The 19,880-nt window shown below is 31.3% G+C and overlaps 1 protein-coding gene across 1 annotated transcript in view; it reads left to right on the top strand.

Annotated features, from left to right (window-relative positions):
* LOC107508568 (solute carrier organic anion transporter family member 1B3) overlaps positions 1–19,880 on the top strand; it is a 40,733-nt gene that overhangs the window by 8,497 nt on the left and 12,356 nt on the right. The window contains exons 3-11 of the mRNA XM_016140464.2: positions 728–869; positions 3,801–3,933; positions 6,894–7,015; positions 8,157–8,297; positions 8,497–8,595; positions 10,403–10,645; positions 13,675–13,839; positions 15,208–15,403; positions 18,318–18,483. Of these exons, the coding sequence (XP_015995950.2) occupies positions 728–869; positions 3,801–3,933; positions 6,894–7,015; positions 8,157–8,297; positions 8,497–8,595; positions 10,403–10,645; positions 13,675–13,839; positions 15,208–15,403; positions 18,318–18,483 (1,407 nt within the window). The remainder of the gene's footprint in view (positions 1–727; positions 870–3,800; positions 3,934–6,893; positions 7,016–8,156; positions 8,298–8,496; positions 8,596–10,402; positions 10,646–13,674; positions 13,840–15,207; positions 15,404–18,317; positions 18,484–19,880) is intronic.

Raw genomic sequence — 19,880 nt, 5'->3', positions numbered from 1 at the left:
TAGAATTCTCCAATAAGGCCATCTGATTCTGGGCTTTCTTTGTTGGAAGGTTTTTGATCTCCTCACTAGATTTAAAGCTATTTAGAAATTTTATTTATTTGTGATTCAGTCTTGATAGGTTGTATGTTTCTAGTAACTTATTTATTTCTTCCGGTTTACCCAATTTGTTGGCATACAATTGTTCATAGTAGTCTCATAATTCATGTTATTTCTCTGACTTCATTTGTAATGTTTCCTCTTTCATTTTTAATTTTAGCTATTTGAATCTTCTCTTTTACTTAGTTAATTTAGTAAAGAAATTTTTCAATTTTGTTGATCTCTTCAAAAATCTAACTCGACTTCATTGATTTTTTTTCTATTCTCATTTTTATTTATATCTACTCTAATCTTTATTAGTTCCTTTTTTCCTTATAACTTTAGGTTTAGTTTAATCTTCTTTTTCTAGGTCCTTGAAGTCTAAGGTAAGTTATTAATTAGAGACTTTATTTTTTAATACAAATTACTTATCACCATAAACTCCCCTCTTAGTACTGCTTTTACTACATCCCATATACATATGGTATGATATGTTGTGATTAAGCAATAGCAATTGGCATAGAGGAAAGGTAGGTATGTTTTTATAATAAAAATAATGTTAAAGTAAAGAAGAAAAGCAATTTTAATTCTATGCACATATAAACATTGTACTTCTGTAAGCATTTTTCCTTTTCCTTCTGCTTTTTCTTAGATGTTCTTTGCAGCCCTGTCATTCAGCTTTATTTCTAAGGCACTAAGTGGAGCCCTTATGAAAAGTTCTCTTACTCAGATAGAAAGGAGATTTGACATATCATCTTCTGTTGCTGGCTTGATTGATGGAAGCTTTGAAATTGGTAATTTCTATTTCCACTTTGATTTTTTACTTAGTAACCTGATTTGCAGAGGTAATAGCTGTTCATACATGCTCTATACTACCTGTTCTCAGCCAGAGGTAAATTTGCCGCCAGGGACAAGTTGACAATATCTGGAGACATTTTTGGTTGTCGGAACTGAGGAGAAGAGAGTTGCTAATGGCACTTAACAGTGCAGGTCAGGGATACTGCTAAACATTCTACAATGCACAGGACAGCCCCTACAACAAAGAATTATCCATTCCAGAATGCCAACAGTGCAGAGGTTGAAAAACCCGGATCGACACAATCTCATTATTTGCAAACAAATACTTTGCAGGGCTTTACCTTCCCTCCCTCAAGATTTCTTAGTGTGAAAAAAAAAGGTTGGAAAGAGGATTATGATTCTAATGATTTAAGGAGAGAGGAGCAACCTATGTTAAGTTTCTATTGTTTAACTGGGTATAAAATTTGGGGTTAAAAGTCTTTTTTTTAGAACTTTGAATATGCTGCTTTGTTGTCTTCATTTTAATTTGAATATCTCCAATAATGGTGAGGTTTTACATCATTATTGAACATTATTTTCTCTTATTTTCGAAATTGGTAGCTCATGACCTCTGTCCATTTTTCTTTGTGTCCCCCCCCTACCCCCGCCACTATTTGGTAACTGAAAAAGACTAACAACTTATGTCTTTTGAATAAATTACAAATATTGTCTACAAGTTTGTTCTTTGTCTTTTAGTCTCATTTAAAATATATTTAGATATTGAGTATTCAAAAAATAATTGTATAAAGAAAGCCCCATTTACCCTTTTGTTATGAATCCTGCCTTTTCATAATTCAGAGGATATTACACTCGAAATATCCTTAAATTTTTCACCTCCCTGGTTTAATGAAACCATCTAGAATTTTAGTATTAGACTGTTATTAGCTTTAAATCTAATTTACTGTATATGTCCTTTTATTGAGAAATTGATCCTTAATATTTGTTAAACCTAGTACCTATTTAACAGCAATTATTTGGATGTGGTTATAGGTTTTACTGGTTTCTTTGCTTACCACTGTTTCTTGAATTTTATGACTTTAAGTTTCATATTTAAATTTTCTAAAATGTATCTTCCAGTGGTTGTTTTTTTTCCAGACATATTTTTTGAGCGCTTGCTTGTTGGAAACTCTATTTATTTTACTATTATATTTAAGTAATAATTTGAGTATGTAATTAAAAGTACAAACTTTTTTTTTCTCAGAACATTTAAAACATTTATGCACTGTTTTATAACACCTAATGTTGTATATGAAAAATCATTACAAGTATCAGGCGCTGATAAGAATTTATACTTTATTCTTAAATTTTAGAAGTTTTATCAGCATATATCTGGGACTGTCTCTTTTACACTGTTTATGCTGGAGAAATGTGGAAATTTTCATCTGAAGGATTGAAACTTCCTCTACTTCAGGGAATTTATTTTTTATTTTTTAATTTGTTTCTTTCCCTCTATTTTCCTCTCTATTTTTTTCTGGAACACATATAAGGTGAACATAAAATTTTCTGGCTATTTTATCCCTGTAAGTTTTTCTTTCTAAAATTCTACCTTTTTTTCCTTATGTTCCATAAATATTCTTTGATACCATCTTACATCTTATCATATCAGGTCCCAATATGTACATTATTTCTATGATATTTTTAATTGCTAACAATACTTTATTGTTATTATTTTTAGTCTGCCAGTCTTATTTTATAGATATTCTTTTACCTCTAGAGATATTAACTGGATACTTTTTAAGTTTCCCCTCTTTTTAGTTTCCTTATTTAACTGTTTTTTTCATGGGTTACTTAATCTACCAGTACACTTTGGTGTTTTTATTTCAAGCTAATTTTTTACCCATCAAATGTTCAATAATTCTTGGTTGTTTTCTGTTTGTTATTATACTTGTGGCTCCTGATGGAACAGAAAGGTTTGACTCCCTCCACTTGGAATACTGTTGTCCCACTTGCCTTTCTTTTAATTTCATAAAAATTTTACTTATTTTTGTTTTTAAATTATATTTAAATACTTTCCAATTATTTCCCCTGATTATTTTGTTATGCTTTTTAATTAGAGCTGTAATTTTTTTCTGGAATTTTAAAAAATTATTTTCAAGTATACGGTACATTGGTTAAACATTTATGTAGTTTATGAAATGATGCCCAATTCCTCTATCTTCCCTCTAGCTATACACATAGCCATTACATTACTGCTAACTGTACTCCCTAAGCTGTGCTCCCCATCCCTGTGACCATCTATCAACCACTAATTTATCTCTTCTTTCCTTTTTTAATCTAAATAACTTATACTCAACATTAAAATTCAAGTGGCCCTTCTTCCAGGAAACTTTTCTGAAACCCTTAATTAACTTAAGTTCCCCCTTTCTGTGGTCTAATAGCACCTCTATTTTTCTATTTTTATCACTGGTATGTAAGTTCCTTGAGGACCAATATCATGGTTCATTCTTTTCTATATTCTGGCTCCTAATACCATGGAAGGTGCTTAACTAGAATTTAAATAATACTAGAAATGAATGAATACATGCATGAATTAATACCTTTCCCTTTGGTTGGGAAGATTTCTTCCAAATTTTGTTCTCCATTCCAAAACAATCTAGTTAACTCTAAATTCTTCAATAAAATTTTGCTTCACTAATATTCCCAAGTAATTCAAGTGCTTTTTTTTGTATCTGAAACCTATTCTACCTATTATTAATACCATAAAACTTTACAGTGAGTGGTTTAATGTGAGTTTCATCTTCTCAAGTAAATTACTGGTCTTTGAGGGAAGATACCATGTCCTATGCTCTGTATTCATTCTGAGGCCTTCCATTAACTGTACATAAAATTAGACTCAGTCGATGTTTGCTATAATGAATCATATAAAAATAATTTTGTTCTCTTTTTAGGAAATTTGTTTTTGATTGTATTTGTGAGTTACTTTGGATCCAAACTACACAGACCAAAGATAATTGGAATTGGTTGCATTACTATGGGAATTGGATGTATTTTAACTGCTTTACCACATTTCTTCATGGGATAGTAAGTGTTAAACAGTTCTCTGCCATTAATTATCATCTACTTGTAAATTAATGGTAGAATTTATTTATATGTATTTTATTATTAAATAAGCAGTTACATTTTGAGAAGAATACCTACTGAGTATGTGTAGAAGTATTTTATTTTTTTATGTAATAGTTAATTTATTGATTTATCCACCCTGGCTTTCACTGCATTTGAATAATGCACGAAAAAAGGTCTACAGTTTTATGTAAAATAGGATCTCCAGGACTTTTTAATATAACTCTTATACTTCATGTCTTTGCCTACAATATTTTAATTACATTCAATAAACTTCACTGCTCAATGTACTGCAATATGGGTTTTTCTTAAAGCCACTGTGTAATTATGAACAGAGTCATATACTAATGGCAGAAGACGTAAAATAGTGATGGCTTAAATAAGATAGAAGCTTACTTTTCATATAGAACATTAATACAGCTATCCCAAGGATGGTAAGTTACCGCTTCTTTTTATCATATTGCTTTGCCTTGTATGGCCTCAACTTTATGGTCCAAATTCTGGTAATGTTGTTTCAGGCAAAAGGATAGGTAGAAGAAGGGAAGAACGAGAAGAAGCAGAGTTCAAAGAGGCTAGGGCTTAAGAAATGTTTTCAGAAGCATAACACTTCTATTGATTGGACACTGGCCAGAACTTTATTACATTTCACATTCAGATATAAGGACGTTGGAAAAAATAGACTTTATTCCAGGCTGCCATGTTACTAACTAAAAATCCCACCTTCTATTACAATGGAAGGAGAGCAGAATGGATATTGAGAGACCATGAGCAGTTTCTGCTAAAGATGTTAATTACTTATGCATTGCTAAATCCAATAGTCATGCCCTTGGCTACCATATTAATTCCTCCCCACTACCCCATAATTTGACTCTCATAAGTACTTTCTTCTTTCTGGTACTGGCCCTTATTTTCATTGTTTAACTCTCTCTTGATTTATTTCCTATTTTTGTGACTTCTTCATCATGCCCATCCTTTTCTGCTGCTGTCATAGTGTCAGTTCTCCTATGCTCTCTCTTCAATCTTCTTCACTTCTCATTCTAGATGATTTGCATGAAACATATGCATTACATGCAGCTATCACCTATACATGGTGACATTTTATTACATTTAAGATCTCTATAATTAACCACTTCATGGATATCTGCAACCTAACATCTTACAAGGATTTCTCATCCATATATTCAAAACCGATTCATCCCTGTGCCAAAATCAGCTCAGATTTTTCACTTTCACTTTTCAATAATGATTCATTTACCCACAAAGAAACTCAAACTAAAGTCAAGGGCCTCATCCTAGACCCATGTTTTACTTCAACACAGAAGACCAGTGGTCACCAAATTTTGCTTATTCTATTTCCTATCTGTCAAAGTTTCACCCTCCTTTTATCTCGACTATCCCTAACCTAATTGAGGCTCCCCTCGTCTCTGGCCTGGACATTTTCCCTCAAGTCTAACCTCCATTCTCACTCATACTCTGTACTAGAGTATTTATTTTAAAATACAAATCTAATTATTTTACTACTGCTTAAAAGTCCCAATTTTTTGAAGAAATGTTTTTTAAACTTCAAATTCTAAACCACTAGTGTACTAAAAAATTGATTCAGATTATTGAGACTAACAATTTTTTAATCAGATGGGATAAAAGAAAATAAAATGGAACAGAAGAATATACAACGTGAATGGGAACAAATATTGTTCTGTGAAAGTTTTGTTTTGATTGTACATATATTTGCAAATGTGTGTGTGCACACTCATATGTATGTATTGTGATGCAAAATGTGTTTCTTACTGTTGGTTACAGTAAAAAATATTGAATGTCTCTTGCCTATGGATTTATATCTTAACCTATTTACATATATAGTTTGCTCATTGATTTGGTCTTTAGCTATCTTCCTAACTTTATCTTATATTGCCCTTCACACTCTAGGCCTGCAATTTTTCAAATACATCTTAATATGTCATACCTTTGCACATGGTGTTTCTTACAATCGTGAATATATTTTCTGCTCTGTCTACCTATTAAACTTCTATCCATCTTTAAGATTCATCTCATATGTCATCTTCGAAGGGAGGTTTTCTCTAGTCCACCCCCTTCTCTGCCTCAAGTAAAGCTGATCATCTTTTTTTTCTTTGCAACAACTCAGGACCCAGTTTATTAAACTTACAACTTTTATCATACATATTTATCTTAGAAAGTGCAAAATTCCCTAACTACAAAATCTTTGAAGCCGAGTATAATGCCTGGCATACAGTATGCTGCCCTTGGAGCTCATGAGGTACCTCAGTGTTTTTGCATGTCAGCATTAGTCCTTATTCTAGTGCTATCTCTGTTGTTCCTATTAAGATCTTCACTAAACTGAAATGGATTAGAGCTTCTTAAGCTAAGTTTTAAACAGTCAGGCTTATGATTGTGTGTGTATATGTGTGTGTGTGTGTGTCCATGAAAGAAAATCAGACAGATTGTTAATAGAAAATATAGATGAATTGGTGTACATTATAGATTGATTTGGAAAACACTGCTCTAAATTTTATTAAATGTTATTATAAAGTTTATCAGATGGTTTAGATTGTGATCAGCTTTGAAGATAATTCAAAGAGATGGATAGATACAGTTGGTGTTTTTTAAAAGCAAAAAACCAAGGTATTTCATATCTTGAGCATGATCTAAGCACTACTAGGATGATAGTTACATGATAGATAGCCCACATTGTCTGGGGTGTATTGATGATATTTCTGAGTGAACACTCTCATTTTCATCCATCACCTCTCCTAAAATACAGTTTGGGAAATTGACAAAAGAGGAGTCTGATAATTTGGAAAAGAGAATGGTGCAAATAAAGTGGAAAATTCCTCCGTATTTCTGGGAAAAGTAAAAATATTCAGTAGACAACCAAAGTTTTAAATCTAGTGATATTCTTACAGTTATAGGTATTCTAAAGAAAACTATGATAATCCATCAGAGAATTCAACATCAAGCTTATCAACCTGTTTAATTAATCAAACTTTGTTACTCAATAAAACATCACCTGAGATACCGGGAAAAGGTAAATATTGAATTAACATTAGTGAATATTAACATCACTGATAAATATTTTAAAATATATTATTATAATTACAACTATAAAAATTATTTTGCTATTCATTAGCAAAATTAAAATAAATAGAAAAATTTTCAGCTTACTATAGTATTTATATTATACAAAAAGTGTTTTGGAAGTAATAAAAAGAAGAGTATTTTGGAAGGAAATAGTTAAGATTATGCATTTAAAATAAGAGGGAAATGGCATAAATATGTAGAAACTTAACTATGAAAAATGAAAATTATTACAGCAATTAAAAAAATCTTACCTATTAGAACACAGATCGAATGTAAAATTAATTATAAATTATAACACTAATTAAAGATTTTTCTGCATATCAGATAGGAAAAGATTAAAAATAAGAATAAATGAGATAGAGGAAAAAGACACATAATATGTATTACTGAGGGTGTATAAATTTCTCTTTCTGAATGTTAATTTTCAATATAGTAAATAACAAAAATATACATAATATTTTCCTTAGATCAATAATTCTACTTTTACTGATTTATCTTAAGAGAATAATCAGGATGCACAATGATTTATTTATTATTATAGCCCTGGCATCCCTGTTTAGGAGAATGAAAAATTAGAAATATTTTGTGAGTAAAAAGTAAGAGATTGATAAAAAAAAAATTGTGAAAATTTTATTCATCATACTACTCTGTTATCATTAAAATCGTGATGTAAAATCTTAACATGGAGAAATTGTCATAAGCATTATAAAAGTAGATTACAATAAGAACTGGATATTTAAATACATAATGAACATATTATGTACACTAAACATATGGTAGATACATTCAAACATGAGAAGTGGTTCTCTGTGTGGTTGGATTACAGATCATTTTTAAAATTAAATTTATTGAGGTGACATGCTTAATAAAATTATATAGGTTTCAACAGATCATTTTTACTTGTTTTCTTTGTGCTTTTCTGTATTTCCAAATTTTGATTGATAAGTGAATATAAATCACTCATAATTAGAAAAAAAGCAAAAAATTTCTTAAATAAAATAATTAAAAGGTTAATGTAGTCAAGTTTAGGATTCTAACAGGAATGCTAAAATTAATGTTTAAAATAAAACACTCTCTTGTCTGCATAGGTAGGGAATCTGAGTCATATGCATGGATATATGTCCTAATGGGTAATATGCTTCGTGGAATTGGGGAAACCCCCATACAACCCTTGGGAATTTCTTACATTGATGATTTTGCTGAAGAAGGAGAGTCTTCCTTTTATTTAGGTAATGTACAGAAAATATTAAATTTTATGATTACTTTCCCTGGGTCTACCTTTGATAATAGTGTTTCTAAATTTATTCTTATACGTATTTTTAAAAAAATTATTGGAAAGCTATATCATATAATGTTACTTTAAAAAGCATATTGAAGAATAACCATATATTCTTGGCATCTGATAAAATTGTTTTATAATATTTTCAGGTAGTTTGTTTTCATTAGCAATGATCGGTCCAATCCTTGGCTTTACACTCGGATCTCAGCTTTCTAAAATATACGTGGACGTTGGATATGTAGATTTGAGTAAGTACAATCAGAACAAGGTGACATGACAATGCTTTTCAAGTACAGAACGTCATTCTTCTAAATAATTAAGTTTATTCTTTCACTAATAGTCCTTTACTATCTGTCAAAAGTTACAAATAGGAAATAAATGTGTTAATAACCAGAATAAAAATAAAATTCAACTTATATCTATACCAGGCTCTTATAACTTATAATTAGTGTTTGTGAATAAACAAATCTGATTTTCTATCTCACCATGTCTTGACTGGCTCTCCAGAGAGATCAAAATCTTAATTTCTTCCATGTTTTTATCACTAAGAGTATACAAATGAATGGTTCAAATCTTTAGGATAATAGCTTCATAATCTTTTTTCTACAGTCAGATATCATGCTTACAGTATTTTAGAATTCCTGGTGATTCTATTTCTATCGCTGGATGTTAAGACCTTATTACATCTTTTTTTTATTCAGTCATGAGTATGATGTAAATATATTATGAAGTACATTTTGTTAAACTCCGATGCCTGCAGGAGCCAAAGAAATAATGTAAGTGTGTAAAAATGTCAGGCGTGTTAGTTGAATTGGGAAGAAATGGTGGCAGTGAACCACCCCACTACACAAACCTGAAAGCACATATGCTACTTAGCCTCAACCTATTCTTTTCATGCAGAAATTTGGGTCCAACATTAACAAGACCTTCTGAATCGTTTTTTAAGAAAATCAGAAATACAGTTATTTTTTGTAGAATTTTTCAATTTTTAAGACAGTGTGCAAGCCAAGGAGCACACTTTGGCAGGCCATGTTTATCTAGTACCTATATGTAGACTAGTGGTAGAACAGGAAAAATGTTACCAAAATGGCATATCTGACAGATGATGAATATATAGCATGTAGATGGAGTCACTGCTTTTACCAATAATTTTCTGAAATCTGTCTGAGTTGCTGATTATAGAATAACGTGATTATGTAAATCATTTTTAAAACCAGATCTGTGCATGCTTGAAAACTACTTTAATAAATAGAATAAATAATTTATTTCTATATAGTTTTAAGTCAAGTGAATATTTCTGATGTTACTGAGTTTTCTTGTAGATCAAGAGTAGTGGCACCATTATTGCACTACAAACTTTTATGGGGTGTGTGTGTGTGTTGTGCTTTCTTATTACTTAGAATGTTTACTTTATACTTACTGAAATAGCCCATTTATATTTGTTTAGCTATAGTATTTAGATAATTATCACTAAAATTTAGAGTCCAACTCTCCCGATTACTTTTAAACTCAGATTTTCATTGTGAGTATATCTTTACTAATATCATCCTCTGTGCTATCAAAGAGTTGGGTTTCTGGAGGTGTGGGGGGGGAAACTCCTTGATTGGCTCTAAGAATTTCTTCCATTTTGGTACATATTTTATTACTAATGCTTTCTTGACCTCAGGAGATGGTGTCAGTAGAATTTTTCAGACAATAAGATTCATGTACTTTCTATAATCGGTCCTTAAATGGTTTGCAGGCATAAATGCTCAATGATGACTGACAATTGCTCAGTTATATCACCAGAAAAGCCACCAAGTTCATGCAGGCCCAGGCAATGACAGCAATGTCATGACTGATTCCTAAACAATAACAATTGTATGATGTCATTCAATTTTAGGCTTATCCTCATTTCGGAGATGACAAAGTGTGAAAAAAGAAAATAATGTCTTCAAATTGATGAAATGCAGTTTACTTGCTTTATTTCTGAAGGAGAATAATCATTACCATTTTAGCCCATCATTTATTGCATTTCGAAATAATTTTTGACTGGCTTCTAATTCTTTATTCTAGGCAGTATCAGAATAACTCCTAAGGACTCTCGTTGGGTTGGTGCTTGGTGGCTTGGTTTTCTCTTGGCTGGACTATTATCCATTATTTCTTCCATACCATTTTTTTTCCTGCCCAAAAATCTGGATAAACCACAGAAAGAAAGGAAAGTTTCAATAAGTTCACATGTGCTCAAAACAAATGAGGAAAGGAGTCAAATGGCTTATTCAACCAACCATGGGCAAAATATTAATGAAAATATGACTGGTAAGTATTTCATAGTTATCGTCAATTCAGAATTCTTAATCCCAGTGAAAGGGAAGCATGAGTATTCTCAAATAATAAGTCATATTCAAAACACCAAGAGTTAGCTTTCTTCTGCACTAAATTTAGCTGAATTATTTTTCTAAGATTCCTAAAATTAAACCATGTTTTTTGAACACATCTAATTCCTTAAAGAGAATAGAATTAAGTTTATGGTCTTTAGCAGGGAGAAACTAACCTAAGGCAAAAATTATCTGTTACTTATAAACCAGAGCATATATTCATTTCTAAATTTTATACTGTAAACTATGAGGGTTAAAAAGACTAATATTTCATGCACTCTTTCATTTATACAAATAGTACCAGGTACCATACTATGCCCTGGTGATAGAAAATGGCTTCTGTTTTCCAAGAATTCACAATCTGGTGGGTTATCCTGAGAAGCATACAGACAGTTGCAATGCAGTGTGAAAGTAGTAGGATAAAGTTAAATATAAAGAAGAATGAGTACTTTTAACCTGGTAAACTTAGCTATTTTTAGGTGGAGAGATAGAATGAGGAGAAGGAAATCAGAGCTGGTTTCTGTCTAGATAATTGGAGTAAGATTTTTTTCCTTGGTAATCACATAGCACAAAGTTTGCTTACCTAAATATTAAAAAATGAAGTAGAAGCAACAGTGATAATTAAGATTATCAAAGTCAGTCATGTGAATAATAATTTCTACCATTTGGTATTCCATTCCCTTTCAAACATAAGCTCTGAGGACTATGGAGAACAATTTAAAGCAATACTCCAGAGAATGATCCAGGAGCAGTCAGAGCAAAATAGTGGAAACAATGAGGCATTAGCACAGTTTTCATACTGCACAGATATGATGGAATAGTAAAAGCCCAAGCAGAGTGATGCTAAATCTTTGGTGACCTTTCAAAGTTGAAGTTGAAGAATTAAAGATTCTCAGATGTATCCCAAGTTTTCCCTCTCAGCAGTTCTTCCCCTCACTCATTTTATTGTTACATTTTCCTCCTCATCACTGTAATTCAAAAGCAACAATATGTTGGAGGAAGCTTGTATTCGCTCTTGAGACAAAGCTGTTAAATTTTTAGTTACATTAGTAGCTTGAAATTGGCTATCGTGGGAGAATTTACCATCATTTATTACCATGGAGATAGGGAAAAACTACAAATCAGGCCTTGTTTCCCCAAGAGTCAGTTGTTAAACATTTACCAGCACATCACTGAGTTAGAAGTTCTGAAATTTAACATGCACACTAAAATTAGCATACCAAGGCATTTTCATTTGGTCTATGCTCTTCAAACTGTACCCAATCATATCCCTAAAAAGTAATGGATTATCTAAACCCATAAGGAATGTGGTTGACTGTGAGCCCGAAAACAATGTAGCAGATAATAAATATGCAAAAACAGGACAATTGTAAACATCATCTGTATTATTAACTGTGTTTGTAGGATAGTAGCCAGAAAAGTAAAGAGGGCCTTAATTATGTGATATTAGGAATAGATAAAATTATTAAGAACATTTAGTCAGAAAAAAAAATATTGGATTTGTTCTATACGTTTTTGAGTGGAAATAAGACTAATTGGTTAGAAAAAATAAATATTTCAGTTCGTTACAAAAACAATTTGTAAACAATGAAAATTATCCAAAATTAGACCAATTTTCTTTCTGAGGTAGTCAAATTAATGTCACTTGATGTGTTTATCGATCCAGTTATTGAGGATGTATAGTCGATAATGATTATGTAGAAGTTCAGACTAGGCGAGATCCAAGTTTGCACCCACCTCAAAAATTAGTGGTTTGGTGAACCCATCTGCTCCATTTCTTTTGATCAGATGTCACAACTCACTTTAAATGCCTTACAAGTCAGTGGTCCTTCCTGATAGTGGAGTTTGATGAAGAAAAGTTTAGCATTTTCGGCTTAACAATTCTAAATGTTATTTATTCCTGTTATAAGTTTCTCTATCTCTTTTTTTTTTTTTTGTCTTCTCCAGTCTTTGCCCTCTCTTTTCTTATTATAAGCAGATAAAACTTCTTAATTGCCATTGGATGGAAGGTTTGATTCTGACCATATCTAATTAAAACTTTTAGAGATATCTACAGAACAAGATCTTTCAAAGTTCGTGTCATCCCTCTCTCAATAACCGTATCTGGTTCTGTCTTTCTAGACTGATAATTCCTCCTGTTTTTCTGAGTAGCTCCTTTCAATTCCCATATGGGTGGTTGGTTGACCTGTTGGTCACAGATCCACATAACATAATTCTTGCCACAAACAGAAGTTATGAATTTGTTACACATTTATTTATAGATTGTTGCACTATTGTCAAGATGTCCTCTGAAACATAGTATTATTATTCTTGGCTTCTCCTTAAACCTTAAGAAAGGTAATTTATAATATTGCCAGCTTTACTGAGGCAGTATTTTATGGTAGAAAAGATATACACCAGGAAACAAGAGATCTGTATCCTGGTACCAAATTGATCTTTATGATTTCTGAACCTTAGTCTCCTTATTTCTATGAGCTTTAGATTATACTGTCTGTAAGGTAATTTTCTACTTCATAATTATATTATTAATATAATAATTATATTATTAAGTGCCAATAAATAAGTGACATTGCATGTCTTACTCACTTTTGTTTCTTGAGCACCTAGAATATTGCCTGGTACCCAATTGAAAACCAAATATTTATTGAATAAATTAATAAATTAATTAATGATGTATGTAATTGTATGGTAGAGTGGTAAAAATAATCCAATACAAAGTGAACAAAACAAGTTGCAAAACAGTATGCATGTATGATCCCATTTTGGAGTAAAATAAACTAAATAAATGTTAATGTGATATGGAAAAAATGAAGAAGTATATGAAAAAACTGTTGATAGGATTATAGGGTATTCTGATTTTATGTGTTATGCATTTATGTAATTTTAAATCTTATGTAACTTATAAGATTAAGATACTACTATATATTTAAGCTGTGTTATTATAATTTCTTTACATTTATGTTTTTGTAGGTTTTTTCCAGTCCTTAAAAAGCATTCTTACCAATCCCCTATATGTTTTATTTTTGGTTTTGTCATTGATACAATCCAGTGGCTTTATTGGTGCTATTACTTATGTCTTAAAATACATAGAACAACAGTACGATCAGTCAGCATCTGAGGCTAACACTGTGATTGGTAAGACATATTGTTTACATTTGTTTAATGAGAAATATATAACCAAGTAATTGAGTTCCAAATGACATTTTGTTGTGAAGGTGATTTCATATTTTAGTTAATGTAATTTTAATTTATTCTTTTGCAAATCTTACCAAATTTGACAATCTTCTGATATTATCATACTGTATTTGAAGTTATATCTTACATTATTTTTGATGAGATGAATTCCCGAAGAGAAACTGTGCGTGAATAAAATATTTAGACATTGTATTTGCTAATTAGATCTTATAATTTAGTGCTAGATGAGATCAGAGACAAATCTTTTTATAATGTAATTATTATATTTCCATAATTCATTAACTTTGATTCAGGACCTAGATACTTAGAGAAAATAAAACATTTATGTTATCCAAAGGAAAATCAATTTAAACACATCATTGATGTCTACATAATTCAAAACAAAAATCATATCATAGAGAGATTTTTTGGCTCCAATATCTATTTCCAATGCCATGAGACTTGCTTATGAAGGAAAGGTTTTCTTACATCATTCTTTCCCTGCACCCAGTATAATATAAAATTCTTAACAGCAGTACATTACCCAGTACAGTGCCCAGCACATTGTAGAAAATTAATAAATATTTGATAAACTAAATTGAATTTATCAAGTGGTATGTGAGTAGGTCAGAAGTAAATAAGAAAATAATAATTCTGTATAATGCTCTCATTGAACTTAAGATAAAAGTTTAAACAGCAATAGTTAAATTTGACTCCCAATAAGGTTCCCAGCCTGAATTTTTTGTTGTTGTCGTTAGAAGGGTCTTAATCTTTAATAACTCTTGTAGGACAATGAAATGGAAAAATTATAAAAAGGGTTAATCATTTTTAACTATATAGGGACTGTTTATCACTTCAGGTATATGCACGTATGGATGAATCAAGAAGAGATATTTAAGTATTCATTTCTAAAGTTCTGGGAAAATTTAGAAAAAGTTTTAAGACTGGAATTCTTCATTTTGAGGAACTATAAAGGATTTCAGATGGCAGGGTGAAAGTTTTATAGGCAGGAAGATGATATTTTGCTGTATTTTCCAGAAGAAAAAAAAAAAAAACCGCCCCGTAAAACCATCTATTCAGACATACAAATATTCTCAGTCACTGATTTTTGCTATTGGGGAAACTAAGCCTTCAGCATTGGCAGGAAAAAATCTATTTTTATTTTTCTTATGTGGTACAACTGGTCCCTTACCTCTATTCTGGCCTGAAAGTTTTCTACTTAATAATTAATAAGATTGGATGAATTTGGTTGATATACAGTGTGTTTCATGTTGAAAGACATTTCAGAATAATTATATGTATATAATGAAATTTTTCTTTTATTTCTAGGTTGTATAACCATACCGACTCTTGCAACTGGAATGTTTATAGGAGGATATATCATTAAAAAATTCAAACTTACCTTGCTTGGAATTGCCAAATATTTGTTTTTTATCCATATATTGTCCTCCTTTTTGTTCCAATTTAATTTTACACTAATTTGTGAAAGCAAATCGGTTGCTGGCCTTACCTTGAACTATGATGGGTTTGTATATATTCATATATCAGCTGCACAATGTATAAACAATTTAATGTAAATGACTGTAAGGAAAACAGGACAGATGGCAACTTTAACTAAACTTTCTTTTAACTGAGAAAAATTTCAACTTACAAATTCTTAAAACATCCATTTCTTAGGATTTCAAAACACTCTCTTTTTATTTTTCCCTTTATAAAAAGCTACCTAGGTTGTAATAATAGTTATTATCTATGGGGTCCTTACAAAGAGTGATGGATACTCTTAATCGCATTTTATAGATAGAGAAAGGCTTAGTTACTCAGATCACATGGCTAGCAATGTTAAGATTCTGACTCAAATTTGGGGTTTTCAACTCCAAAACTCTTAGTCTTAATCGTTATAACCTTAAATGGATCATGAGAGGAATAGGAATAGCATTTTCCAAATGTGACTGAATGGTCTTTATCCAGTTGATTTTGATGTTTAACAACTATGTCTAGAAAAAAACATTTTCTTACATTGTACTACAAAGTTTTCCTTTTCTTCAAACTAATATTATTTCTTCTTGTATTGTCTTTATTAACAGTAGAATTGATAAATAGTCTATCTATAATTGCATTTCAGACTCTAGAAAACCTTTAATTTTTATCATTATCAAGTATTGTGAAGTATCCCTAGTACTATGGTCTCTATCCCAAATAAAGGCAAGATTCCTGTGCAGAGTTCTCATCTGAATACATTCAACAACTTGAGCTTAGGAAGGTTCGTTTACATTGAAGCAACAAGCAAAGATCCTGGAATCACAGTTCAGTAACCATGCTCCTTACTGCTGCTTTTTGTTGACTCTGATCTTTTAAACTCTGGATCCTATAAGGTGTCAATTTTAACTTGTCAAATCTTCCCACATTTCCAACCTAACCTAGTCTTGAATTATCTCCTAACTTCCTCCTTATGCTGACTATTGTTACTTTTATCCAGCATGTCCCACTCTGGTAAACCAAACTATAGAGTATCTAGATCATTGAATTTTAGAGGTAAAAGAACTTTAGAAACCTTGCAGCCCAAATCTCTTATATCTTCTTTCTTTATTAGAGACCCAGAGAAACCATGACTTGTTTGAAGTCATAGAATGCCTCCAGACTGATGCTGTATTACATTATTGGTTCAAGGGTTCTCTGGTTGTCAGGGCAGTCTTTAGTCTTTAGCCAGTTCCTTATTAAGTACAACTGTTCCATCTATCCAAAAGAAGGCAGCTAGAGCTCTTTGGGATTTTTTTTAATCAGTAAAATTTTACCGAGTGTCTCCTTAAAAGTCAAGAAGATATATAGGATACATCAGTGCCCTCGTGGAATTCTTAGTATAATAATAGCAAACAACAGAATAAATGTATTCAGTATTTATGAAATGCTGATCATTGGGGTAAGTTTTTAAAGTATAACTAATGCGGAAGTTCTCAGAATGTGGTCTGAGGGTCTATAGAGATTCCTAAGAGTTTATCAGAGTGTCAACAAATTATAAACTATTTTATAATAATACCCAAACAGTATTTTCATTTTTCATTTTCATTTTCTATGAGTGTATAGTAATATTTTCGAAGGATATAAGATATGCGATGATAGCATCAGTCTGATGGCTAATGACGTGTGCTTGTGTAATCTCATGCATTAAAATTTTCTTGCATTTACTTCTAATAGAGTATCCATCAACAGATATAACTTATTTGAACAAAAAAATCTTTGGGACTCTCAATACTTTTCAGTGTGAAGGGCTACTGATGACAAGAAGTTGAGGACTTTCAAATTAATTTTTTTACAAAAAAATTTCTATGAGGTTGATGTTATTATCTATGACTTACAAATGGCAAAATTGATTTTAGAAAGAGTAGTTACATTTATATGATGTGGCAGAACTAATGTGAACACAGGAGTTTCTGATTGCAATGTCTGGACATTAATCATTAAACTTAACTACTCGTAGTTGTATGTCCCCAAGCAGAATTAGGTATTAGATGCCTTTTAGTAAAATTATTAATAATAGAATTTCTGAATCTACTTTTTTCTTTATGTAAATTACTACTCATTCAAAGATAATTTATAAATCTTCAATTATTATCAAGATTTTACCAAAAATGAAAGATAATTTTAAAAATTTATAATCAGAAAGCTAACTATACATCCAATCCATTTTATAATTTTAGCTATGTTTTAAGATTATATTTATTATATTTCATAACATAATTATGTTTTACAGTAATTCATTATAAATTATATTGCAGTTTCATTTAAAATTATATGGAATATTTTAATTTTTTTCAACTAATTTTACTTTTCTTGATTTTTAAAAAGTGATCCTTAGGGATTCTGCTTTAAGCATGTTGAATTTTTTTCTTATCTAGTGAAAAATAGATTTTTAAATTCAAATTAGTTAAATAACATTCACAAATTTACGGGACTTTACATGGAACTGGAAAGAACCTTTATTTAATGCCATTAGACATTGCTGAAAAGAAACTGAGTCACAAATAATGAATAAGCAATTTAATGAGTAATTTCTTGATAGAGTCTCAAAGAACTCTTGTCTAAGTCTTACCTATTCTCTTTGGTTTCTTTTTCTTGTTTTACTTTACTTGGATCATAAATCATGCCTGGGTAAAGATGGAGGGTGAATAAACCCTAAATTTTTTTTTGCCATTTTGGCTTCACTAATCAAATTTTTCTATCTAATTAAAAGACAGCCCTTTCCCTTCTTTCTGTTCTCCTCATCTCTCTTCCCTTCTCTCCCTCCTCTCTCCTTCCATTCTCTTTCTTTCTCTTCCTTTCATTTCCCCTCTTCCTCCTCCTTTTCCATCTGCTCCTCTCTCTCTCTCTCTCTCTCTCTCTCTCTCTCTCTCTCTCTCTCTCTCTCTCTTTTTGATATATATCTATCTATCCTATATTTCCAGAAATAATCCCGTGGCATCTCATATAAATGTACCACTTTCTTATTGCAACTCAGACTGCAATTGTGATGAAAATCAGTGGGAACCAGTCTGTGGGGACAATGGAATTACTTACATGTCACCTTGTCTAGCAGGATGTAAATCTTCAAGTGGCAAAAAAAAATCTATGGTGAGTATTAGTTTTTTTTCTCTTCTCTCCTTAATCAAAATCACAGATTTGATTAAAAAAATACTTATCGAATTTTTCTATAACTAAGGTCCCTAGTAAAATCATAAAAGAAAAAGACTTACAGTATTGTCTGTCATTGTGATGGCTGTGATGCTGCTCAAACAGAGCCTCATATAAAATCTACCTTGGATTTTATAAAATTTATACAAAAATTAAATTGAATCTAACTTGGGACACAAATAGATTTTTCTGTTGCTTGAATTCTCATTTGAGATTACTCCCATATTTTCTCTTTGAGTTTATGATTTAACATTTTGGAATTTAAATGCATTTACGATCTCTAAAAATCATCTCATTGGACTAACGGGTATGATTTCCATTAAGTTGGAGGTATTTTACCCTTCAGAATTTAGGGAATATTCCTGAGCCTGCTCTTTGTCAACACTACCTACCTTTCTAGGAAAACTACGTATATGTAATTTTTCATACAGATAAGTTTACCCCTAGGCTCACTATCCTTTTAACTTTCCAAAAATTATCAAGGCTTCAGTTCACTTGACTGTCCAATTCTTACCTTCTAATTTTGATTTCTCCAAAACTGACACTATTCTTCTAAAAGATAACTTGGTATTCTGCTTACCTATGGCTAACATTGCCCATAGAAATACCATTTCCTTCTTCACTCAAAATGTTTTCTTCCATGAAAACTATGAGTTCTCCCCAATCCCTTGGGTAACTTCCAAGAGTAGGGGATCAGGTATAGTGTTCTCTATTGTACCTCCAATCCATTGACTATCTCACAAAGGTGGGGAGCCATTTCCTGGGCCCTTTTTCTATCACTAACATTGGCAACATAATCAGCTATGATTATTCCTCTCTTCCACACCCTTCTGTCTTTGATTTTCAAAATTTTAATCTTTTTCTTGCCCATAGTTCTTTTAATTGTATTATTGAAGAGCGACAAAAACTGTGAAGAATAAAGCACCTAGGTTCTTTGAAACTAAGCCATAAATTTGCACAAATATAATCCAAGGGCTATACATAAAACCCACATCGCCCTAAAAGTTCCCCATTTAATCCTCTGACTGAGAGTGCCCCCATTTAATTCATGGTTCCATTTTGTCCATTAGTGAAGGCTTGGGAGAGACATGATGTCAGAATCCTAAAGAGATCTCTGGTTAGTATGGTGACATTACCTTCTTAGTTTTGGGCCATGATACCATTTGGGGAGTATTGGAGAATTTCTTAACCAAATCTATAATAATAAATCATTCTTAATCATTCCAAATGATATTCTTTATACCTAAATTTGGTTTTATTAGCCAATAGGTTTGCTACATAAATGACTCCTCCATATTTTCCTTGTGAAAAGGTAAATTTTTGTCATCAGATAAGAA

Source organism: Rousettus aegyptiacus, unplaced genomic scaffold, assembly GCF_014176215.1.
Source record: "Rousettus aegyptiacus isolate mRouAeg1 unplaced genomic scaffold, mRouAeg1.p scaffold_m13_p_2, whole genome shotgun sequence".
NCBI lineage: Eukaryota > Metazoa > Chordata > Mammalia > Chiroptera > Pteropodidae > Rousettus > Rousettus aegyptiacus.
Note: the sequence above shows the minus strand (reverse complement) of the source record. Positions and strands in the feature narration are given on the sequence as shown.